Source organism: Watersipora subatra, chromosome 5, assembly GCF_963576615.1.
Source record: "Watersipora subatra chromosome 5, tzWatSuba1.1, whole genome shotgun sequence".
Lineage (NCBI taxonomy): Eukaryota > Metazoa > Bryozoa > Gymnolaemata > Cheilostomatida > Watersiporidae > Watersipora > Watersipora subatra.
Window position 1 is genome coordinate 5055277 of NC_088712.1, and position 27213 is coordinate 5082489.

Below are 27213 nucleotides of genomic sequence, written 5' to 3' on the forward strand. Positions count from 1 at the left end.
AACATGATGCTTGACATTCTTTTTTATGCAGCTTATATCATTAGGAGCAAACACTGCAATTGATATTTGCTAAGGCCATAAGATTTATTGTAACTATTGGAATATGAGATTTCTCATCATGTTAATTGCAATTAAAATTATTTTGTAAGACCAACAACGACCCTCTTGTGGTTCGAGTCAGTGACCTTAGTATTATATGTCAGTATACTAACCAGAAAACAAAAAACAAACCTATAATATAAAAAGTAAAACAAAAGTCAAAGTCTAAGTATAAAAAAAATCTCACAAAAGTTATATTAATAAAAAATCTTGCTTGATAGGTGCAATATTGTTAAACATTAATCAATTCTGTTACCACAGCCAACTGTTTGCTGTCAAAGTCCAACGGTGTTCTGATTACCCTTTCTGAAATTATTTTGTTGTAACCCAAAACCTGGTTTTTACTGGCTAAATGCTATGGTGTAATCACATGATGTTTAATTAATGAACTCACACTACCCGAGTGTTTACCATCTGTTAGAGCATGTAAGTTTATTTTGTTATATATAATATCAAATCATAGTTGCAGTTTTTGTCATGGCTAACATGGAAGAGATTGTGCCACCTGTCGTGGAATGTGGTTTCTGTTTGAGACAAGGAGTAGCTCTACCGAATCCTCGTCAACTTCCCTGCAATCATGTACATTGTCATGTATGTCTGACTGGCTTCTATGATGAGAATAACATCCTGATTTGTCCATGGGAAGACTGCAGGTGAGTTGCTAGGTATAGAAATTTCAATTTTTGGTCAAGTTTGCAAGCAGGCCAAGTTTGCCTATTTTGTTAAGATTAACTCAATAGTGTGTATTTATTCCGTTTAAATGCAATCAATCGTCACAGTTTTGGCTTTAATATGGTTTGCTTGCTTTAAGTTACCTGCAAAAAACAGTTTGTTACAATCAGCTTGTACAACATATAACGCATGTGGCATAGTGTTGTCATTATATAATGCAGTTAATGAACAGATGAAATAGTAGCTTTGTAAAAGCAAACCTCATAAAGGGAAATGTAGTTCCATGAACTCATGACAATCAGTCAGCATTACTGAAGTGGTACACAATGTATAGTCGGTTGTTTGGTATATGGCCTGTTTTGGAGCAATTTTGACAGCTGCAATGTTTCATATCATATTTACATTGACACAGCAGTACCATTAGTCTACAGCCTATAATCAACTACTAATTGCAGCGATGGCTACCTCTCAGACTGGGACACAGTATGAACCAGCTTTAAAAGCCCTAATTCAATCCTATCAGTTCAATGATTAGGACTCTCAGATTAATAAGAACGTTTTGGGCTTGCTATTGTAAGCAATTAAACAGAGTGGCGTCAGCTTTTCATATCAAAAATATGCTAACAAAGGATATAGGCTCAAGCTTTACTGGTGAAAAAGGAATCAATAACTTTTAGCATATTTTGCAAACATCGAGGGGGTCCCACGGCGCGTGTAATAGCAAGTAGATTTTTATTTGAGTTTAATCAGGAGTGATGCATAATTCTTGACATTTTCACAATGCAAGCAGGCAAAAATGCAGTGATGAATACCCGAAATACTGTGACAAAGTCTCTAATAGTACTCGGCACGGGTAATAAAAGTAGTTGAATTTGTGGCTTTATCTTCTCTCGAGTCTCGCTTAATGGAGGTTTGCAGCATTTCAATTTTGTACACTCGGGTTATGGCACACGGATATGTTGAACACAGTGGACAAAAACTCGATCTATTCAGCCTTGCGTTCTAAGGACTGTTTAACACCAACCTGTAAACGCTGCGAGCACAAATGTCAGTCAATAACAGTAGTACAAAGTAGTAAATAAACTGAATAGAATTATAATCACATTTTAGTTTTAAATCTTCAGATATATAAGATGTTTTGAAATTTTAGACATAAAATCTGTATCAACAAACCCAATACCTGAAAAACCCATTGACCAGGAAATACTCATGCCAAGCACTACCAGTCACCCAATACTCGAAAAACTCAACTGTAGGGGGGCGAGTCTAAACTCGTTGGCCAATAAGTACTTGTGCCCAACTCTAGTGTGTACCTTCTTTAAAATTCCTTAGTGCAATCCTATTGTTTCAATAATTAGGACTCATTGCTGAATAAGAATGCATTGTACTGATTATTGTAAACAACTAAGTGGAGTGGCACCACCTTTTCATATCAAAATATGTTAACAATTAGGATATAGGCTAAAGCTTTACTGGCGTAAATGGAACCAATGGTTTTGGCTTGGCTCGCAACAATGAAGTGGTTGATTTTGTAATAGCAAGTAGATTTAAATTTGAGTACAGTAGATTTGATGGTTATTGACATAGTTAAATTGCAAGCATGCAGATCTATGACTTCTCATTAAGAATCAGCTTTTGTGTATTTCTTTTCTTTTGCTCGGTAAGTCATGACACAACTTGTTATGGGCAGATGGTGAGGATAAGTTTTTTAATTACATTTCTTAACAGAAGCTATCGGAAAGGAAAATCCATACAATGTTTGCTTCTCTTTTGCACTTACAACCACAAGCTAGCCGTAACTTACACGTTGACCTAAATTTATTTTCCCAAATTCTGCAGACTATGCACAACTTAAACTTTACAGTTTATGAGAGTGATGCAAAAGTCTGGTCTAGAAAATCTAATTTTGAAGCTACTAGTTAGACATGTTAAGAAATTAATAGTTATTTTAAAAAAGCGAGTGAAAGACAATTTTTCAATAACTGCAAATGTTATAGGTACAAGTTCACTAACATTACTTAATTAAGCAGCTCAAAACATGCTGGAGACATATTACAAAGTATCTTAAATTACTTCCCCAGAGCCAAAGTGCAGATAAACAATTTACAGTACGCAGTAGTGTGTAACATACACATTGGATTGTTTATTAGGAATATTATCATGTTTAGCTTTTATTGCAGTGTTTATTAAAAAAACTAAATATAGCTTCAAATGTTTCTTTCAATCATTTTTGTTAAAGGATTTTAATCTGAAGTAACAAAAAGTATTTTAGTTTGCCGAAATTTTTACTACATTCCTTATTAAATATGCTTTCTTTATTTGACGACATATTTCAAGCAAAATCCTTGTACAACTGATAAAAAATTATGTCCATTAAGTCAGGCAGTTTTTGCTAACAGTCAAGCTAAGTTATGAATGTATGAAATTTTGATGCAAAGTAAAGAGTCCAGGATTTATCAACTCTCATCCGTATAAACTTCATCCTGTTCTTTCTTAGATTTATTTAATTAACTACCTATTGAATTATCTATTGAGAGAGCGCTATTTGATCTATTTTTTGACACAGTGCTATATGTACTAACAAGATCGCTAGCAATGGTATAACAATGTCAGTTACATCTAACTGAGTAGATTATATCGGGTCGTAAGTCCCAGCTAACACTATTAATGTGTATTGTATTGTGTATACCGCCTGCTGCGCAGTTATTATATACTAAGATCTCTACATGACCTGATTTTTCATAAAACGAGTATTGGCATGGCCCAACCCTTGTCAGCTCAGTCGTGTGACTTTTGCCTCCTTTTCATACTTAAAGTAAATAATAATAAACTTGGAGATGAGTTGCTAGTGATCAATAGTGCAGTTTTTTACATCAGAAAACATTTAAATTTAGCCACCTATACATTGTTGGCATCAAATAAGTATACAGTTTTTTTTTAATATTAAAATATATCATTTCAATGTTGATATAATTTTGTGAAGTTTCTGATGAGACGAACAAGATGCAAATGCCAGGTCATAAACTAGCTGCCAGAAATTGGCTGATTACACACACCCTTCTGAACTAAATACAAGCATCTGACATGCTGACTAGGATCAGCCGGCTACAAATTCAACACAATGCTAAAAAGCTTTGAGAAACAATAGTGGTTCAATGATAATGACTCCTGGCTAGATGAGAAGGCCTTGTAATTTTTATTGTAAACAACCAATATGCTTGCACATGACCAACGCAGTAAACATAGGGCCATAGTCATTTGCTGTAAGGAAACAGAGCATACAAAGTCAAGTATTTCACGTAGCGTGAGCTTTAAAGTATTAAAATCTGTATTTGCAAGTAGAAGTTAATCTGTAATTGTTAAATACTAGTAGCCATTTTCTATAGTGTTAGTCCTTATAGACAAATTGAAAATAAATCAACCATATTATGACACAGGATTTTATTTTGTTTTTAAATAGCGCGGATGCCAGAAGTGAAAAAGGGACTAAACACAAAGGGGAGTTTGTAACAATTAGCACATAAACATAAACGATATCTGTGGCGCACAAAAATACTAAAAAGATTGTTGGTTAATTTGTCATGAATCAATAATATTCAGTTGCTACTCAGCCAATGTAAAATCTGAAACAACCTGCCCATAGCAGTCCATCATAAATTTTACTGAAACTCACATTATGCAGGAAATGAGTTAAATGTCAATATGAGTCCAACACTGTCAGAACTCATTGTAGGAGCAGATGAAACAACTCAATGATGTGGAAATCCATATTGAAAGGGCTGAAGCTCATATCAGCTAAATATGAGTCTTCCCATGTTTTCTAAGAGACGCAAGCTGTAAAAGAAACACCGTAGTTAAAACTACCATGCTATGATTGAACTATTTCACTACCACAATAATTTCTGACCAAATGATTATCCTGCCTGAGTTAATTCAAACAGATTCTTCTAAAAACCGATATACCACCAGCATTGAAGCAATATCTCGAGAATCTAAACATTTATATTTTTTTAATGTAAATTGCAACTTACTCACAACAAAATTGTCTACAGCATAAGTATGCAGTGGTTTATTTACTGAATCTGACCCTTGCAAAAACTGGTGTGTTTCTTATGGCCGTGATGATAATGATATGGTTTTCCCATTTTAGAAAATAATCACAAATTGAATTGTTCATTCAATTTTTATTATTTTAAATGCATGTGATTGGCAACCACACTGTTTTATTGGATGCCAAGTTTAATTTGTCTAGCTAATGTGTAGGTTTTGTATTGAAAAGAAAGATAAAACCGTTTTGATAAGCCAACTCGTCGGCTTGCGGTCAGTACTTATATTTCTGTGAATTGTTGAATTTGTTGAACCAAAAAATTCATATTGGTTGCACCTGATTAGCAACATTTTTTTTTCTTTCAGAGACAAAATATCTTTGATCTACTATAATTAACATTTGGGCTTGGTAATGAAAAGAAAATTGAAATTCTATTGATAAGTCAATACATCAGCTTACGGTCAGTACTTAATTTTCTGCGAAAGGTAGCGAAAGAGTTAATGAGATGGCGTCATGGTTGCTATTTGTAGTTACACATGCAACTCACTAATACAATGGCATTAATAATTGCGTATTACTAAAGTTAAAAGGCAATGCTCACTTAACATAAACTTTCTGCTAAGTAAATTCTATATAGCGTAAATAATTTATGTGAAGCTTTTGATTCGTACTATGTAAAAAATCCATATAACAAAAAGCGTAAAGTTGGGCGAATTTTCAAAATTAAGTTGAATTGCTACTTATCCTGCTGCACTTGTGAGAGAAGAACCAACATGTGTATAGTGTTGTATCTATTTTACATACTACTTCTGTGACATCCTGATTCATCGTGATAGCTTGTCGGATGTGTAAACAAAGCAGAGAATAGAGTAGCTTTGCAACTGTAAAGGATTATTCAAGTGTAATAGATTGACTCTGCTTTTACAACCAGTTGGTTTACCAGTCTAGTAATACAAATGTCACAAATTGGATATTGCCAAAATTGATAATTTAACCTAACCTTGACCCCTGTATATTGAAAAATGACCAACAGGTAATATTGTTTTCCTTAAAACAAAATTTTTTTTGCTTCATTGTGGAGATGTAAAATATTTGTTATTAGTTTTATGTTTCAAAACAAACTTGGAGAATACACTTGCTTTTTAGAAAAGGAAGAAGCGTAATGTTGTAAGTAAACGCTGAGGATGTGCGCTCCCTTTCAACCTGTTGTAAAATTACCTCTGTTATTGTCTACAAACCTAGTGAGGTGGTAAGAAAAAGGAAAAAGGTTGCAGATTCAAACCAACAATACCAGCTGAAGCTATAAAAATACCCCAAAAGGCTGTGAAATGAGCTCCTTCACTTTTACTGCCATTTTCGCTGTAATCTCAGTGGGCAAAACCCAACTCCAAAGTAAATACCGCACATACATTTTCTAGAGGCAGGCACATCATTATAGCCTATAGAGTTTTGGTCATGAGTCTACCAAATATTCGAACATTTAAAGCTGGTATCGGCAAAAAAACAAACTTATCAGATATCGGCCAAGAAGACAGTGCAAGCTGTATAGTTAATAAACTTGTGAAGCCTTTTTGTTTTTTGAGAAACTTTGCTCTTCAACGTTATTTGATGAAACAAAAAGGATTCACGGCGGCTATTGTAATCAATCTAATAGAAGAATGCATTATTTTCCACAAATATTTTGCTGATAGTAATGGTATAGTCACCTTTTTAACGCCTTTCACTAGTGACTGATTACAGTTGGGAATTGTTCAGCATTTAGTGCCGGCCAGCATAGAATTTTTTTGTTTGAATTGGTTACAAAAACACTGACCCAACTTGCGCCCAACTGGTTTTAGATCAGTAAATAAATATGCATATACATTAGAAAGCTGAGAAATATGTTTACAATATGATACTAACTGCATGCAATTAACCTCCAAAGATCATATAGACTGCATTTCCAAAAAAATAAAGGCTTCGGGTTTATACTTCACGATTTTAATTTTAAATTAATTTTTTAACTCATTCGCTGCCATGCGTGTACAAGTTTAGCTATTGGCCAACTGCCAGCCATTTTAATGAAAATTGCCAGAATTTCTTCAGATTTGTATAAAATATTATTTCTATTTCAAACTTTATTTCGAGCGTGTTTGTTATACATCATAATTCATTTTGCCAACATGTTAACACACTCTGCTATGCAAAAGATTCAATGTATCTATATTTGCCCATAGATAAAGCGGTATGAAGCTACTATTGCTAAGAAGCTAAGACGATCTTCTACAATGTTTCTTTATTTTACAAAAATATAACTGTAACCACAATCAGAGTCGGTTCTGCTATATTATTTATCGGTGTAATCAATAAAATCTAAATCTGAATTGGCTATGATGTCATCACCATAAGTTGTTCTTTGTTTTAAAACTCTGTAGGTACTTACAAAAGCCAAAATAACACTAAATAGTTTGAATGTCGGAACAAAAAAATGTTCATTTTTATGTTGGAAAGTCCGAAACACAAAGGTCAAATCCCTTCACGAGTTTAAGCTTATTTAATTATGTCACAAAACCGCAAGGTAATTTTAGTTCTTACAATGCAAACTTATTAATAAATCAGAAGATTTTAGGAAATTGCTTCAAAAACTGAATTTAAACCGCTTAGATGAGTTTTTACTACGACATAGTCAGTTTCAGTTTGGCAGGGGATAGTAAGGGGTTTGCATGTTAGTACGGTAGTGGTTAGTTGTTTAATTTAAACATCCTCTGTTAAAAATCTATGATCGGCAAAAATGTAGCATTACAATGTACTGTGTGCAGTACATAACACAGCCAGCTTTTAGCTTTGAGGCATACATATTACATAACTGTTGACTTTAATTTAAATGAGTTTAGCTTAATACAACGGTTCCCTAATGGTGGGGAATTCTCCCCAAAGAAGAGAAATTTTAATTTTCAGGGAAGGAATTCCGGCCTTTATTTATACTATTTTGCTAATACATTGTATTTGCAAAGCTGTCCATAATAGCTGAAAACCCCAATGGAAATGCCAGTGATGTCACATTTTGGGTTTTTTGGGGTTATTGCTACCCACCTGTAGTTTTAGCTAAGTAGAATTGTATGGTGAATTTACAAGTTGGAAAAACTAGTGATGTCTTATGGAAATCGGAGTTTAAATTTTGTGCTCATATTAATAAACAGGAGATGTCCAAGCCGTAACATGGAAAAATAGGCTAAATCCAACAGCTAACTAATCCAGCAGCGTTTTGCTCGTTGACGCGGTCTTGCATTGTTTAATGTTGCTTAGCTAGCAGCAAAGATTGATGCATAACACGTGCTTGTTCTTTAAGTTATTGTTAATAATGAATACATCTGGAGATAGATCAGAGTATTCAAAATAAACTAAAAAGCCTAGAAAACAAAGAAAAGATGGTAGTGCACAAAATAAGGTTAAAAAGCAAAATGTTTCTAGCGACACAACAGGAGAAAAATGCTTATGCAAACGGTAAAAATGCTTTGAAAGTGTGTGTGCAGCTGACAGGCAGAAATTGTTTAGTGATTTTAATCAATATTACTTTACAATAATCAACAAGACGCTTATTTACCTTTGCGAATAACTGTGTGTAAAGTGGAGAGAAGAAGGACCCCTTGAAAGTCACGTTGGCCCAAAAGTAGTGGAGTTAGAATTGTTATGTGATGGATACGCTGGACCGAACAAAAACTACACACTCATTTACTGTTTTCATTGGCTTGTGCATAAGAAAACCTTATTTTCACAAAATCACAATAAGCTAATCAACATGTGGAAATTCTTACACAGAATAAGAATGAGCCATGAATGCAGTGAACTGCAAGTCAGATGTAGACATACCGTCTGATTGGGTAAAGTTGTAAAGTAATGCTCACAAACATCATAAACCCTTTAATGTGATTTATCTTAACAGCTCAAAGTTCTTCAATAACGCAAAATATCTTAAACAGATGTACCAGACAACTTGCTCAATGAAAACTAGATTTAGATGTCACATACAAGTTGCGAATAGGGAAAACAAGTTCATGGTGTTTTATAGAAAATCTATGAATGGCAGTTACCCGGCAATTACATCAATGATATCCAACTTATACACGGGGGCTTTATATAATTGGTTACATCCAGAGTGCTATTGAAAAACTATCTAATCTTCCTCGTTGAACTCAATCTACTTGCATTACCACCAGTCGATTGTCAATCAGCAAAGGTAAATACCAAGATTTGCAGATCCTTAAACCATTTTGCAACTTAGAGAATCAACGATTTTTTGACAATCTTACCATCAGTGATGTTGAGACAGCAGATAGTGATGAAATTTAGACATTGTAGTGAAACTTTAAACTGCTAATAATTACTGGTTGTTTTACAGTACTTATATTATAGTTAAATATAGTTTGAAGAAGAAAAATGAAAAAAAAAATTTAGTAAAACCATTTTAGTGCATTTAAATGGAAAAGTAGGTGATGTCGGTTGCCAACATGCATGTTCATTTTCGACCACTGAATTACAAAAAAGCTACATTTAGAGTTGAAAATGTTATCTTATAAGCACCACACTATGTATCTGTCAGTAAACGTAAATATAGTTTCATTAATTGTATTTTCATTGCATGATCCAGTCTCCAATCTTAGAAAATTATTTTCTCAAAACTGCAAAAGTGTGACATCACAGCTTTTTTATTGGTTTTTCAGTTACGTGCGGTATATTTTTTGTTGGCAGTTATTAAACTTGGTGTTTATTATATTGTGTAATGTCTTGTGATTTATAATTTCAACATAGTTTCTACAATTTTTGGGATTTTCCACGTCTTTTTCACCAATATGATGCTGACAAGACCTTTAAAAAGATGGTTAAACTAATAAATTTTGTGATACTTCATACTTGGTGCTGTTGAATGCAGATATGACAAAAATATGAAGAAGTATGCAGATTGAAAGCAAAACGAAGCCTGATAGAAAAAGGGGAATATAGTTTTTGTAGTCTGGAAAAGGGGAAACCAGTGAATTTAATTGGAAACCCCTGACTTAATACAAACATACTCAAATTTTAGTTTAGCTATATCTTTTTAACTATTTTACGGAACATCACATGGCCATCACTAAAATTTATTACCTATCTATTTTTTATTTTGTTTACACAATAACTAGTAGCATATGAGCCAAACTGAACAAGCTTGACCATCATATCATTTTTAATTTGTTGTTTGATGGATTTTGGCAAATGGCATACCGGCCTATTTGTTGTTAAGATGTTATTAGTACAACGACTACCAAAATTGAGTTTAAAGAGAATATATTGTTTGTATCGTAAGGTGTCATGTGTTAAAAGTGGAAAAGACCAAAGTTAATTGTGTTCCGCGTCAAAGGGCATAGAAATTGTAGGACAAGATGAAGGTTATTGTGAAACCAGCGAGTTGTAACAGAATTTGCTTTTTTTGCATTTCTACGTGTTGGTGACCGCCGCAGATACCTATTGATATATACTGGCTCAATGATAGTCACAGTCAAGGATATCTAACATAAAAAATAAATAATGAAAGAACATAATCGCCAATTCCAAATATTTGCCTCTCAGAAATGCTTAGCTAATGTGTTGAACTGAAAAACTGTACTCGATATGCAGCAATCATAAACTCTTTTCAAGTCAAACATTGTGCTACCAACTTTCTCTCTTATTGTATCATCCATAGTTGTGAGTAGCCTAGTGAAGCATGCATCAAAAAAGAGCCAACAATGTTATCATGGTGCTAAATACACATTCATTTATTAGCTTATGCCAAAAAAGCATTCACAGACGTCGCATAGCAACAAATTAATAGTAAATTAATTATGTTATCATAATGCTACTTGCACACCCGTTTGTTAAATTACATCCATGATTTTTAATAAGTATTTCAAAACCGATTACACTTCAAAGATAAATATATTTCAGGGTTATTGATTCTCATTAACAAAAATGGCCAGGTTTCAAAGGGTTAAATGTTTAATTGGAAAACTGTCCAAAGGTTAAATATTTGAAGTTTCAATGCATCAAAAAATATTAAATTTTTGAGATATTTTACAATAGCCGTTATTTATTTCATTAGCAGTAGAGCTCTTTTCTCTCAAGATATAATTGATTGGCTAATTTTAAACTTAAGATAATTTTAAAAACTTAAATTTTAACACTTTCACTGCCGCAGGCACATTTATGTGTAATCTTTGGTCAACTACCTTAGTGTCATTTTGTGACTTTCCTACCAGTTGTGTTGCAACTTAATTCTAGTACTGGTTGAAAAAAACAACAGTCTTCAGAACTTGTTCGATTTTGACAGGGATGTCCCAAATTATTATATGAAATTACCCTCAAATCACAAAGCATTTTTGACTTTTTGTTTCAGAATTTCCAACATGAAAACTAATTTTTTTTTCTCTAGAGTTCAAACTATTTTGTGTTGATATGGCTTTAGTAAGTACCACCTGAATTAGAAAACAGAAATTTTTTTGATTGCACAGATAATTAAAGTAGCAGCACAAACTTTGATGGTAGTGAAAGTAATAGTTTTGTTAGAGTAAGGAACATTGTAGAGGATCGTTTTAATTTTATTGCGATTGTCGTTTTACATAGCTTTAGCAATACATAAAGTATAGATACATTGATTATTAGGAGTAACACTATTGGTTAACACATTGGCCAAATTAAATATATACCAAAAATGTTTTAGCTAGAGATTGAAGTAGAAAAAAAGTGTATGCATATTATAAAGTGAAATCACCAATTTTTGGTAAAATGGCTGGCAGTTAGGCCGTTTGCCAAATTTGTACATGGATGGCCGTGAAAGAATTAAAATAATTGCCATATAAACCTTATGTAAGTAAAGTAAATGTTAGTCAATTATAACAGGTAAACTTTTTTACAAATTCATTGATATTATAATGATTAGTAGTGGTTTTCTTACGAACTACAAAGTCTGTCTTTGAATACGGTTTCATTTAAATTAAAGAGTGACACACCAATTGTTTTCATCTCACCGAAATCGCCTTTTGAACATAATACACATTTCATGTAGAAAAGGGAAAACTTGTAGATCTACGTTCAGAATCAGACCAAAAATAAACTCATAGTTAGGTAGCCTCAAATTTGTGTTCAAATACTACTTTAAGCAGAATAAAGATAAATTTTTTTTTTTTGGTTAATATGATTATTTAAAATTTGAATTATTACGACGCAAATAGTTATTTACTGTCAGCATATTTAATATTTGGTAGAAATTAGTTGAGCGTAAGCAGACAACTATTGAAGCTAGTACTAGACACAGGCATAAGCTGGGATCACTCAATATAAGCACTTGACATAAGAACTGCAAGCTGTAAAATTAATGTCGCGGTAAAAGCTGATCTGTAAAAGTATCAGTTTAATAAGTAACACTCCTGACTAGACTCTATACCGGATAGGGCACAAAATTATCCAAAACCATATCATAAACAATCAAAAATTGTTCAGGGTTAGCTTGCTAATTGCGCCTGAGTAATTCCTGTAATACCAAAATACAACAACACAAACTGATATTGCAAAAGGGTATGGAAATATCAGAGACAAACTGTGTGGCTCTGTAAATTATGCCTTCTCTATGCATTGCATATGTTTATGTCGGTGAGGTAAAACCGACGCAGCTGCGGTTAGCATGTATATATGATTGTAATGATGAAAGTTCAAGTATATTGTTTCCTGCATAAGCTTTTTTCATTAAATACTGACTACTGGATTCCACTGATATCATTATTTATAGAGAAAATTATTTTACTCTTTACAGCTATCAAAAGTCCTTGTATAACAAATTGTGATTCTGGTTTTTGAAAATTAGAAAACTAGTCAGTCGTAACTTTTGTTCATATTTTAGTTGAGCTTTAATATGCAAAGTTTTCTTTCATCACGGTGCATTCATTTTACACCTTCAGGGGTCTGTAATATACAATTGCTACAAAAATGGTTCCACAAACATTACTCTTAATACAAATTTTACATAATCTAAGGTATATGAGACAAAGTTTCCACTATGTCAAAAAACCTACTGAAAAATAAGTAAGAAAGCTGTGGCCTTTGAATAGCTCAAGTAAAATCTTGTTAGCTGACTTGTTTGTCAACAGTTATGATTATTGTCCTCCGAGTCTTCACCAACCGCCAATATTTATTCTATAAGTGGAAAATTATATGCTTGGATGTGTTTTTGAGCGTGCCTGCAAGCGTGCATGCGTGCGTGTTGGTGGGTGTAGCCAATATTCAGCCACTAAAATTTCTTACATATCACAGTTTACAGACTCTGTTTACCAAATATCAATTGTAATATATGACAGATTGGTTTGCGGTAATATTCTGCATTAACTTTTCTATCAGGTTAAAAATTGCTAAGGTCAAATTGTTGGTCATGGGAATACATGACGGTGAATAACAGTAAGTGAATAGTGGTGATGGTAAACATGATAGTGAGATCTTTTTTGTTTTATTCGTAGCTTTTATGGTTCTGATGTTTTAGAGTGGTCTGTGAGGTGCCACTAGATAAGCTTCCATCACATGACGTCACAAAGAATAAGCCAAAATCGTGTGATCCCTGTACCAAAAAAGGTCAAGACAACCAACATGCATTTTCTTATTGCCCACAGTGTGATAAGATTTTCTGTGTCAAGCACCATGAGGTACTGAATGTTACATATTTTATGTTCATAAAATTTTGGCATTTTAACATGTTGAAACTTAAACTGTTTTTTATTTAAAGCCTCATCCATGTAAATAGTTACTGTTGGCATGTTCTAGTTGTAATATTTCATTGTATCTCTACTGCCACACAGGTTATTCTGTGGTAAATGCATTGAAAGTAAAACATTTTGTATGTGAAATTTTTAAAAATATAGTTATTTTTAAACAGCCAGATATACATCTATAGTAAAAGTTAAAGTTTTTCAAAGTTAGTTTTTGGGCAGTGATTACAGATGGCGCTGAAAAAACCCTAAACTAATTTAAAGATTTTATAGCAAAGAGATAATGATTTAAATAGAGAGTACAAATCAATTGGTGGCAACAGTCATCTTGTTTGATTTAGGTTATCCTAAACAACAACTATTGTGTGAGTGTCCAAAGTAACAACATATTATTTATCGCAGAAAAGTATTTATTACCCCAATTTTTTTCAAACGGCTGTACTCCTGAATATGTAAAATATCAGGTGTATCACACATCGTTATACAGTTTTAGATCATGTTTTGTTTTTGTCTCTGTTGTAGTTAAACAACTTTTACAAGTTTATATTCTCAGAAAATATCTTCATTTCTCTCAATTTTATTACATTCCATGAGTTAAAATTCATTGTAGGGGCGTATTTCTGATGTTGAAAATTGATGAAAAATCTGTGTGATAGTAATTGGTTATTTGGTAAGCTGTTTAAACCTTACCAACACAAAATGTAATTGCAACAGAAAATTAAATACTGCGATGCCTTTCTGATCAAAAACATAACTTGTTTTAGCAGCAAACTTTATCTTTGTATCTAGATGAGATTGATCTATTTACTCATTAAGGTATTTGAATTTAAACATAGGTTTCTCTTCATTTTTTCAACGAGTTTATCATATAGGTTAGTTTAGCAATTTTCCATTGTTAGTTCAAAATTCTGACTGTAAAATAAACATTTAAATATATATCCTCACCTAAGTTAGTTTTAAAACATAAGCTATATTATTTGAATTTCAGGAGCATTCTTCGAGTGAAATATTCATTAGTAAACCAATTTTAATTCTTTTAGAACAGCTTGCAATTATGACAATACAGTAACAAACTTTATATTGTAGTCACATCAGGAGTACCAGGAAGAGTTTGGTGAGCCTCATCGAACCATAAACATGGAGCAGTATGAACTACTGAGGAGTCAGCAAAGCAGAGTTTGTGCTGATCATGACAACAAGCCAATCAGTTTGGGGTGCAGAAAATGCCTAAAGATGAGTTGCCTTGGATGTGTCTCCTCCATGGGAGCTTGCTCCGAGGGTAAATGGCTTTGTCTCAATAATTTGCTTAACGTCGCATACTTTACAATAAGCTCTTTTTAATAACGCGTACTATATTTATGTAGCAAAAATATTTTCTTGTAACTTTGTGCTAGTTTAGTGGTAAGTTGTCTATAGTAAAGACTATAATCATTAGCTTTAAAGACAAGGCTTTGAAAGGTAAAATGTCCTGTTTCTTGTTTGATTTGCTCATGCTGATCTTTTGACACATTTTTTTCTTTTAATAATTAAGCAATTTACTGAAACAATTAGTTAAAAATTATTTTGTAGATTATATGATACAATCATTGCTTTATTTATGTATGAAATATTATACTTTTTGAGGCAAACCTGTAATTTTCACTTTTGCCATGACTTGTATAAACTGGAGGCTCTACAAAATGGCCCTTAATTTTGTAAACTAAAGTTTAAAAAATTCTTATAAATAAGATTTATCAGTGGGGTAAAATCAGCAGTTTTTTGATCATAATCATCACTAGCCGATTTTTAATTAGATTAAAAGTCGAAAAATAATTAACCCTTTCACTGCTGTATGAGAATTTATGCAAAATCTGTGGTCGACTGCCTTATGTGATATTTTTTGAATCTCCAAGGGAATTATGTTGTAACTTAATTTTATTATTCCTTGACAACATAACTAATGACCTTTAGGACATTCATGATATTGACAGTAATGTATAAAATTAGCCTAAATTCACGAAGCAATTTTAAATTTTTGTTTCGGAATTTCCGACTTGAAAACGAATATAATTTTTTTGAACATTTGAACTATTTAGTGTTATTTTTGCTTTGTAAGTACCTACAGAGTTTGAAAACCAAAAATTACTTATGTTGATGACATAATAGTCAATTTATATCTTAGTGATTACACAGAAAAATAAAGTAGCAGAACTGACTCTAATTGTGGTGAAAGTGATAGTTTTGTAAGAGTATAAGGAACATTGTAGACCTTCGTTTTAGCTTTGTAGTTGTCGTAGCTTCACATAGCTTTAACAGTGCTAAAAATATAAGTATTATTTAATTCTTTGCATAAAACTGTTTTTTACATGTTGGCTGAGTAAAATATATGAAAAAAATGTTTGAGATGGAAGTTGAAATTGAAAATAATCGTATACATATCATTATGCGAAATCGGCAAACTTTAGTAAAATGCCTGGCAGTGGGCCGATAGGCAGATTTGTACGTGGATGGAAGTTAATTGGTTAAATTAGTCAGAATGGTGACTGCTCTTGCTTCATAACTCATGGATTAATTATGAATAAAGTTGCAAAAAAATCTAGTAAAAATATCAAAAGTTATCCTATAAAAATCCATAACAATTTAATTGTATGTTGATCATGAAATAACATTTTTAGGCATGCCCTAATAGCTCCAATAACTATTGAAAAGTCATGTTAACTAATTTTCTGTAGCTAATAAGTTATTTCTATCAAAATTAACAAGTTAAAAAACATGTTTCAAACTATATGAAACTTTTTTTTGTAGATTTATTCATATTGTTGCCAGCTTTTTCATTCAATGGTTTATCATGACTAAAAACTACAGATAAATATTTCCTGTCGTAGATTTTGTTAAGAGTTTGCTGACCAAAGTATTTATTGAGGGGCTTGTCTAACTATGAGTATAATACCTGCCTAGAAAATTGATTGAAAAGTCTAAAATTTGAATTTCGCGTAAAAAAGCACATTATTTAACTTGAAAAACGCATTGTTTTATTTGAATCTTTACATTGGTATTGCTTTTTCTAGCTAATACACTTAATCCAGTGTAGCATTAATTTCAGTTAAACCAATATAGTATTAAAACTATTCAAAAACAGAATATTAAAAATAGTACTTGACTTGGGAGATTTTTTGAACACCCAATAATTTTGAATACATCAAAGTAGGGAAGCACCGGTTTTAATTTAACCAACTAATTCAGATACCGGTCCGACATACCGAATCTCATTGAATAATAATCCGATTCAGATATCGATTCCGATATTTGATGTTGCATTTGTAATTGTTCATTTTCTTACATATAATATACATATTAGTGTATTTATTTGTTTGTATTTATTTATTCATAGAAAAAATATAGGCTGTAGAGTATATATATACCAATACTATATATTCACATACTGACGTACCAGTTTGTCAGTATGCGCATATATATGTATATACATATTCACATACTGACATACCGTGCGTGTAGTAACAAAACAGTTCATGTTTCTTGTAATTTGTAGTTAATAATAGTAAACGTGGTTAATGGTACAGTTCTCTCTATAAAAAGAAAGCCTTTCTTTTATCGCTGATTGAACAGCTGCATTTGTACAAATCTAGAACAAATCAATGTTTCTTTTAATTCATGGTGTTGATTCGATTATCTCGGTAAGAAATCACTCTTTTCTATCACTAATAAAATGGCCAGTCAAACGTAAGAGGGAGTCATTTCCCACAGATGATGGCGGACAGGCTTAATATAGATTAGCAAATGGGGTTATTTTGTACACTACAGACAATACATTGTTTTGTCAGGATCAAAAGAAGTAGATAAATTTATGCATATTTTTTTTCAAATTACTTTTGTAATGTTAGTAAATAAAAATATTACACTGCATTCTTGTTTCCTTTCTTTTTATTTTATTTGTGATTAACTGAAAAGAATTTTATTGCTGTAATTGAGAAATACCACACTTTGTGATCATGTCCTAACTAAAACAAAATGGTTTTTCAGCTGTGTTGATGTCGATATGGCTATAAACACGAAATAAATAGTGTGGCAGGCTCGAAAATTATTAGACCAAAATAAGGAACTTGCTCATGATGATCTTTGTTTGTGTAGTAAGCTAAAGTACTGTTTTCTGCTAACTAGGTAATCCGTGAAAAAGCATTTAAATTTTCAGATTAGAAAAACTGATCTGCCGATATCGATTCAGTTACTTTACACCACTATTGGCACCAACACTGATTCTGAACGCAAAATTGGGGCAAATCTACCTTAAAGTGTTTTTGCTAAAAATACAGCTGTTTAGACGCCAGTTCATGTTGCATTAATGTCAGCAAAGTCATTTTGCTTTTAGTCATGTTAAGGTGCCATAACTCAATTTATGCCTGCCTAACTAACAAAATATGAGATAGAAAAATGGAAATATTGCCCTGAAAAAACATAAGATCAACTACAAAACAAATAAATAGCATACAAAATAAAATTCTCAATAAAAGAAACTTTTTGAAATGAGTGTCAACGGGGGTTCTCAAAAATAGTATCTTAGATCAAAAACTAAAGGCAGTGTAACAACGTTAGACAGAAAACAAAAAACGAAGGCACTAATTTGTATATGTATTTTTTGCATGCATTTTATTTAAAAACAGTAGTTTTTCATTAAGTACCAATAATAAAAAGACTAAAGAGAAAATAAGAATTATTAATTGAGTTGATTAAAAGAACTATAGAGTGAACTAAACAAAAGGTCCTCTTGGATGATGTCAAAATAGAAATTATAAAATAAGTTGAACAAAGTAAATATGGGTGAATTGAACTAGGGAATTATATAGTGACTTAAACAAAGGAATTATTAAGTGAGCTGAATAAAAAAATAATATAGTGACTTAGACAAAGGAAATATAGCAAAGTTGAATAGAGGAATTATAGAGTGAGTTGAATAAATAAACTATATATTGAATTGAACAAATGAATTACAGTGTGAGTTGGAAAATTAGATTATAATAAAGTAACTTGAACAAAGGAATTATGGAATGAGTTGAACAAAAAGGTATAATAGAGGGAGTTGAACAATATAATTATAGAGTGAGTTGAACAAAGGAGTAATATAGTGATTTGAATAAAGGATTGACGGAGTGAGCTAAATAAAGAAATGATAGAGTGATTTGTACAACGCAATTATAGAGTGAGTTGAAGAACACAGTTAGAAAGCGTGTTGAGCAAAGGAATTATTTAGTGAGTTGAATACAAGAATAATATATTGAGTTGAACAAAGGAATTATAGAGTGGTTTCCACAGAGGAATTATAAAACGAGTTGAACAAACAAAATATAGAGCGAGTTGTCAAAATAAACAATATAGTGAGTTGGACAAAATAATTATAAAGCCAGTTAAACAAAGGATTTATATAGCGAGTTAAACAAAGAAACTATAAAATGACTTGAACAAAGGGATTTTAGAATGAGTTGAATAAAGGAATTATAGAGTGAGTTGAACGAAGGTGTTTAAAAAATTAGTTGTGTGATAGTATCGCGGAGCATTTGGAATAATGTATTGTACATATTTGCTAAACTATCCGCTATATTAATAAACTGAAACATATGTTAGGTGATGCAGTATGTTAGAGTTATAAAATAAAGAAAAAAATGTGTTTTCATATGTGTTGAAGAATAAAATCAAAATTATTTGCCATTTTTATGCAGGACTTTGAGTTCGGTAGCACTATTGCAGCAATTGTCCAGTTTTAAATAAGGCAAAATTTTCTAAGATTTTGTGATGTGCAGGGTTGCTCTGTGCAGTCCGCAATTTGTGCTGGGTAGTATATAAGTCTAGGTAGTAGAGGTTTCTGTAAGATTAATATACCTTCATGCTGTAGATAAGTTTATGGTGAAACTAAAAAATACATTTCAACACAATTTGCAAGATCTTGCTTATAGAAACCGAAGGTTGATGCTAATTTTCTTTTACAAAACACCATCATTTATGTTGTTAAGTTTAGCAATTGCCAACAAATTAGGCATTGAATTTTAACAATTTGAAGATGTATAGATTTAGAAGATGGTTAAACTAGAATTAACCCTTTAAACCCTGGCCATCCTTGTTGATGTGTGCCGGTAACCTTGGGCTACTTTACCAATGATACAAAGTTTTTAAACTTTTAACAAATACATGTAGATACTCAAATAACACAAGACATTTGGCAAATCACTAATAAAAAAGTCTGGCAACTCACATCATATGTCACCAAACAGAGAAAAAATAGTTTCACAGGTATTTGGGCCTAAGCCAAGAAGGTTTTTTGATTATAGAAACTTGCAAATATATTGACAGTAGTATCATATTCATTGATCACACGTTTTCCCTGTTTCATAACTCAAACTGAACTGAAACATTACAGTTAGTATCATATATTTGTTCATTTGCATCACATTAATCCATGATCTACCAACAAATTAGTAGTATCAAATTTTTTTGCGATATTGTTGAAATAAAAATTATTATTATAACCAAAAAAGCTTATGAAGGAAGTTGAAAATGGTTAAAAATAAAACAAAAGTTTTTGGTGGCAATACAAAGAAAATCGCCCTGTGAAAAAAATGATTTCATCGGTTTAGGCTGTTACTTAGAAACAACATTTGTAAGCAGAGTCATGTGAAGGTTGGTTTTTCAGCTGTTTATGTTTCTGACACATTCCATGCAATGCTGGAATACTGGACCATTAGGGTTTAAAGAGTTATGAAGAGCATCACAAAGTTATGAGAGTAAAATGAATATTTACAAATTTTCTGTAATACTGAAATAAAGTGTGTGTTATTTTGGCATTTGCCACTCATTTTACTACTATTAATTTAAATTTTAACTGTGAAAATAGCTTGCTGGTCAGGTAAGTATTTGTGTAGAGACATGAAAACAGCGCACTAGGGATAAAGAAACAAGTTTATAAATAAAGTAGACAGTAAAGATTAATTTACTAATTTCTCCAGCTCCTAACGTCATTCAATCATCATCCAGGAGTTTTTTATATTATAGCCCAAATTATGAAAACTTTTTCCGTTACTTTTAACTTCAGTTTAAATAAATATATGTTAAACCCACTATTTAAAATGTTTTCTCATCCTTATTACAAAACATTAAACCAATTGTTTGTGTTAGATTTCAATTAACAATTTTTCATCATGGATTTTTATGATTTTTTCCACATGCTCAACATTTTAATTCATGCAACCTTTACTTCTACTGACATAAAAAACCATTGCTAGGTATAAGCATTGAACATTAAATAACTTGTTGAAAATAGCATAGTGAATTTTACATAAAAGCTGAAGAATTCGCGAAGTTATCAGTTTCATGCAGGAGAGCCTCATCAGCTGATGTCCTTGGAAGAGCTGGTACTACTGCTTAATGATGAAATCAACAAGCTAAAGAAAGGGATGATTGAAAAGGAAGAGGGTTTGGAACGAATCTTCAAGTTCACTTCTCAAACACTTGCTGATTATGACATGGAAACAGCTCAGTCAGTAGAGAAGATACACAAGAAAAGAGATGAGCAGGTTGGGAATTTTAGGGAAAAGTTTCCTCTTCACACATTAGATCAACTGATCAATTTTTAATGTTGACGAGTATAAAAGCATTCATATTTAGGAAGCTGCCAACTTTTTAAAATAGGTTTTTTGAGATCCAAATAATTCTGATTTGATTAAACAACCATAAAGAAAAGTGTAATTTATTCATGAACTGCAAATATATTTCTTGTAAAATCATTTGGTAATCCCTCATAGACCCAGTATTATATCTACTTAACTAATTGCGAGTAGAGGCTGTAAGTGGTTTTAAAAACATTGTCACAAAAACATTGATTTTTGAGCCAAATCATAAGAGAACTTAGTGGCTAATTCAGTAAACCAATGATCGGTTAAAATGAATAGTTCTAATTCAAGTTTGATTAATAAAGATGTTGTCATCTCAAAATACTTACAGCTTTATTAATTGTTTTAAAAACAATTTCAAATGTATGATAAACCCTAAAATTCAGTGTCAATGCTGACAGATTTTGATTGAAATAACAAATTCAAAACCAGAGGTTACCATATAAACTTTGAAACCACTAAAGGTATCATGTAAACTTTATGTTTTTTTAAGGATATATTTAAACAATATAAGTATAATGTTCAATTTCATAGTTATACATGCGCCCATTTTACATGTAGATAGGGAAATAAGAAAACAAGTTTGTCATCTCAATTAATACTCAATTTGTCCAATAAAGCAAACTTTTCTTGAGTTATTACCAACTCGTAAAAAGATAATAACTTCCAAAACATAATTTAAGATTAAAAAAAAAAATTGTCTACACCACCTTAATCTTGCTAGATATAGTTTAAAAAACTGTTTCAAAAACTGTTGAAGTATGGCTGCATTCCGAAATATTTTTAAAATAAGCTAGTGTTTATAGGAGGTAAATTTATTGTCAGTATAAAGCACAAGCAAAATATTAGAGTTGGCAGTCAACAACAATGAATCATGAAAGCGAGTAACTCTGTGCATTCAAGATTCTGTGCATTCATGATTTTACTTTGTCACCAGCTAACTCACAACAGAGCCGCTTATGGCATAATGTAGTCCAGTTCAGCTTATGACTTAGTAAGGGGCATCAAAATTGCCAATACCAACTGTGTCGGCTATACCTTTTAATTTAATATGTTTAATATACTTACACAAAAATATAAAATTTATCAAGGCTTATTTTCTCCGCTTTGAAAATTTTTTGGATATGTGTGTGAAAGCAAAAATCGTTTTTCCAAAATACCCGTTAGGATCAAACCAACTAGACTGAATAGGATTTTTCCACTCAGTAAAATAGTTCATAAAATGTTCTAAATACTTGTATTTTTTCAAATATATAAGATATTTTATTATGCTACTGAAAATACAATTGTACATATTTAGGGTTAAACCAACTGAATATATGTTCATCTGCTTTAATATAACATTGGCTGCTATCTTGTAGTCAAAATAATATAAATCCCTTGCCTTGTTACACTCCTTTTTCTATTTTTATAGCCAAAGAAGTGTAAAAGATCATGCCTTTGTAGCATTCTGATTGTTTAGATAAACTCATTAAATAACCAAGTATTTTGTAGATGGAACTACTCTCTCTAAAATACAAGCAACTTGAGGAAGAGTTCCAAGAATCTCGGCTAAAGACTAAAACTTGCATCACTGATTTTCTGGAAGATGAAGTACTAGTTAAATGGAGCCGGTTGAGGAATCTTAGACATAAAGTGGATTCCAGGGCTCAGCATGCTCACCAGGTATGAGTGAGTTTGTGAATAGTTAAAAAGGTGGGCAAAGTTTCCGATATTTTATAAAGTTTGCAAACCCCAGGACTGTTAAAAATTACTGATATATGAAATATATTGATAATAAAATTAGCATATGGCCTGCTTTTTCTTGTGCCACCACAAATGGTTACCATGGTAAACATGAGTATCATCAAGAGTTTCAAGTTTTAGTTTTTAGTATTATTGTATTGCCAAGTATTGAGTTTGACAATGAAAAGTGTGTAGATTACTTAATAACTAAATTGCTACTAAATTATTTTATTTGGTGAAATGTTAAGTAAAACTTAATATTTAGCGCTGGTATTTATAAATTGTCCCAATTTAGTCAACCACAAACTCTTTCCAATTGGCTTCAATGCTAAACCAGTCAGCTTAAAATTGTATGACCATTAACACTTTAACAGTAAAAATGTGGTGTAAAATAAATACATGTACTTCTTGGGCTCTTTCCCTACTATTGTGGCCAACAACTTGAGCAAACTCTGAGTCTGAAGATGAGAGTTTCACACTATTACTATAGATTGTGAAACTACTGTTGTTATTTTTGAATACAAAACCTAACTTTAACTTAACTCGCACTACTGATAAATAGATAATCAATGTAAGTTCATAGATCTACAATTGGAGTTTAGTACTGTATCTGTAATAAGCCTGACACAGCTGGTAATTGTATTGAGAGGAATGCAGAGAAAAGGCAAACCTCGGTTCAGCATGTGCCATAAACATCTTTACTTTTGCATCAAATTTCACAAATGATGGTATCATTTCATGTAAGTAAATTTTACATAGGCTAATTAACCAACTTCCTGCTGATCAGAAAAGTTTAACCCTTTAGCGACCGCGCGCCTACGGCTGCCAAATCTCCAGCACACATAAACATTTACTAGAACAAATAGAGCCTTCGACATGACTCCATAAAAACTGCATCAACTTACATCAAAATTGAAGTAGATACATAAATTAAAATGAATAGGACTGCAGAGAAATTTCTCTAAAACCTGACTTTTTTATGTAGATAGCTTGCAACTGCTTTCCTGCCAAAATCTCAATTCGTAGAAGCTACCAGTTCTTAGATTTCTGTAGGCCATTTTCAATTGTATTTTATAATTAATAAAAGCAATTGACAATGTTGTACAAACAATAGTTGCATGGATTCATATGTTCACAACGATTTGAAAAAAATTCATCCAAGAGCATTGAAAGCGGAATTATGAGCTTCGATGTATAGCGGGAGCGCCACTTGAAATGCTTGTGATGCCATGTCCATAAGCGGCGCAAGACAGTCACATGGTTGCTCAAACTTTTGTGCAAATTTGCGCAAAGCTCCAAATGAATATGCATCTGAAAACTGAAACATTTTCCGGCAGAATGAAAATTTTTCTCCACAAAGCTTGCGAAAACTTTGCAACTAGAGATCTATATATACGCAGTTACGATTTTTTGCTGTGAATTTTTATGCATTTCTTGAAGCTATAGACTTATGTAACAATTTTGCATTTAAAGTCATTGCACAAATTCATGTGTGCTGCAGCAAAGATTAACTGGTTGTGTGCAAGAAGAATTAAGTGGTGAGCCTATATTCACACATTTGGTAAAGCAGCAAAAGACAGGAAGCCACATTTATTACGAGCAGAAACAGCAAATCATGGACTGCTAGATTGCAGAATAATATAAGAACTGAACTCTTTTATTAGACTGGGGTTCTGAAGATTGCAGTGTGCAACAATTACAACACAGCAATGCTGCCCTGAGCAAGCAAAACGCCCAATAGTGATCTTTGTAATTTGTTAAGCACAAGCAGATACGCGTTCTAGTTGAACCTGGCATCAGTATTAGCGATATTTCAATTATTTTTCCTGATTTATTATGATGAAATATCAAACGATCTTTACAAGAAAACTTGTTTGTGAAATTTCAAAATCTAAGCAGTTATTTCACTTAGGGCAATTAATTGCCTAATTAAACTAGTTTCTCATTGTTAGTTTGTCACAAGGCCAGTGGCTATGACTGGATTATTAAAGGGTTACAAGTTTCATTCTTGATATAAATCCGCAATCAGTCAACAAAAGGATAAATGTTGCAATTCCTATTACTCATCTAATCGACACAGGGACTAAAGCCCTGTAATAGCCATCCCTTAGCTCAAATGTTTAGAGACGATCAAAAATCTAAGTCTCATTCAAACCTGATGTTATGAAATGAAAGTAGTGAGGGAAATAGCGGTTTTAATATGATCAAATGCTTTTATTGAACATAATTGAAAACAAACAATTGAGTTTAATAATATCAGTATTTTAAGAAAACAAAACTTTTCCATGGACATATAATTAAAACAAGTTTCTCAACAAATCTCAGGCAGATTTTCAAATCTAGACTCATGTCGCTTAGATATCGTATTTTCATAATAAATATATTATGATAACAAATATAGCATCGATATTGAGCTCTTAAAAGTGCACTAGCTTGTAAAAGTCGCCTTGAAAACAAAAAAATATATCTGCTTCAGTTTTGATTCTCTTTGTTTATATACCATGTGATTAGATATTGATGCGCTTAATGCCCAACTTTGTGTATGTTCAGGCCAATCAAAACGCCTTATCTGCAGATAGGGCGTTTTGATTGCCACTTTATGTGTGGTAAACGTGGATAGGGCGTTTTACACATAGTTTAAAGTTTTATTTATGTTGGTCGCAGAACTATGAAATTTTGGAACATGTTAGTTTCCAACCTAACTAACATATAAGCACAAAACAGTGAATTTTGAAAAAATTGTCAGATAGGGCAATTTGCTTCCTTAGGGCAGAATGCACAACAAATACCATAGATTATGACATCTCAGCAAATGTCTGTACAAAAGCTAGCAATACAAAGCAGTGAAGCATTTGCAGAAACTAAATAAAATACCATTTGTAAATCAATTTAGTCAGCATGGTAAGGATCATAACATGACTCGCACAAATATATTCCACAAGTGACTCCACTGCCAGTGCCTTCAGCTAGCTCTTGCTCATCGACGATGTATACAGACAACTTGTGCACATAGCCAGACACAGCAACGGAAAGCAAATAACTTAATTGCAAATTTAGATCTGTTAGATGAAATATATTGCCTGAAGCTGAGCCATCCTTTCCAATCCAGCAAGCTTTTATCTACAGATATAAGTTTATCAGGCGAAAAAAAACATGATAGAACCAATCGCATATCATGGCAAAAACATTTTCTAACTTGAACAATTTATTGCCAGCAGGGTCTTCAAAACTGTCAGTAAAGTGTAAACTTGCTTCTAATTTTCTTTCTATTTTTAATTTGATTAAAAATCAGTGTAGATAATAAAGGAATGTGGACCAGTAAGGCAACAGAGTAGGCTTTTTGAAAATAACTATATGCAAAACTAAACAAACAGCTCGACTAATATGTTGATCATCAACATGCTCCGAAGCATCGCAATGTTTTTGAAGGCTATATTTGTTTGTTTCGTTAAATATAAAATTTACAATGGCCGATGTTATAAAAAGCTTTAAATAATAAAAAACACTTACTTGTTTAAGTATTCAAACTTATACTCTTGCCAAGCTGTCATCAAAGTTCAATTATTTTGGTTTTAAATCAGCTCCTCTATGCTATCCGTCTTTATTCCCTGTTTCAACGCCAGGCATTTCAGTCTCACTTTCGCAATCCAATTCACTCCGTCGTTTTTATTTTTTACTTTCATCGTCTTCTTCACATTTTTCTGCTCTAAATTTTTCTTCTCCACTTTTAAACCAGTCAGTATCCTCCTGTAAACGGATCTTTTTAGCAACGCTTAAAATATCGCTTAAGTTCATGATGATCAGCTTTCCATAAAGAACGTTCAACTTTTAGCAACGTGTTCTGTTTGCACAAGCGTATGAGGGACTAATTATAGCCTCAAAATAGTAGTATGATATCTTTTAAAACCTCTCAATATATTATTTAAAAATTTAAGTGCCGTTTTAAAAAAATAAATGATTTTAAAAAATACCTATCGAAGTCTCACATCCAACGGGCGTACACAGGTTTGGTGCGCTGTGACTGCGCTCTCAACCCGTAAATTTATGGGAACGGAGTGGGAAAAGTTTTAAAGCTTATCAGTCTGTGTCATGAATTGCTAGGCTATAATCAAGCGCTGTTGCTCGTATAATTACAAAGTTCTTGCAACGTATTGCTAACTGTACATCCAGTAAAGATTTTTGTCCCCTAATATTAAATGTGTACGTCAGCAATGATAATGGTTCATGAACATACAGTACTCGGCCTTAGTTTACTAAGATATATAGTAAA

At 32.3% G+C, this 27213-nt stretch overlaps 1 protein-coding gene across 1 annotated transcript; it reads left to right on the top strand.

The window, feature by feature from the left end:
* Positions 1-585: 585 nt before the first annotated feature.
* LOC137397067 (transcription intermediary factor 1-beta-like) lies at positions 586-24570 on the top strand. Its single transcript, XM_068083352.1, has 6 exons — positions 586-752; positions 13341-13500; positions 14650-14842; positions 20926-21122; positions 22713-22883; positions 24445-24570. Exons 1-6 carry the CDS (start codon positions 586-588, stop codon positions 24568-24570), a joined length of 1014 nt encoding a protein of 337 aa, XP_067939453.1.
* The last annotated feature ends 2643 nt before the right edge of the window (positions 24571-27213 follow it).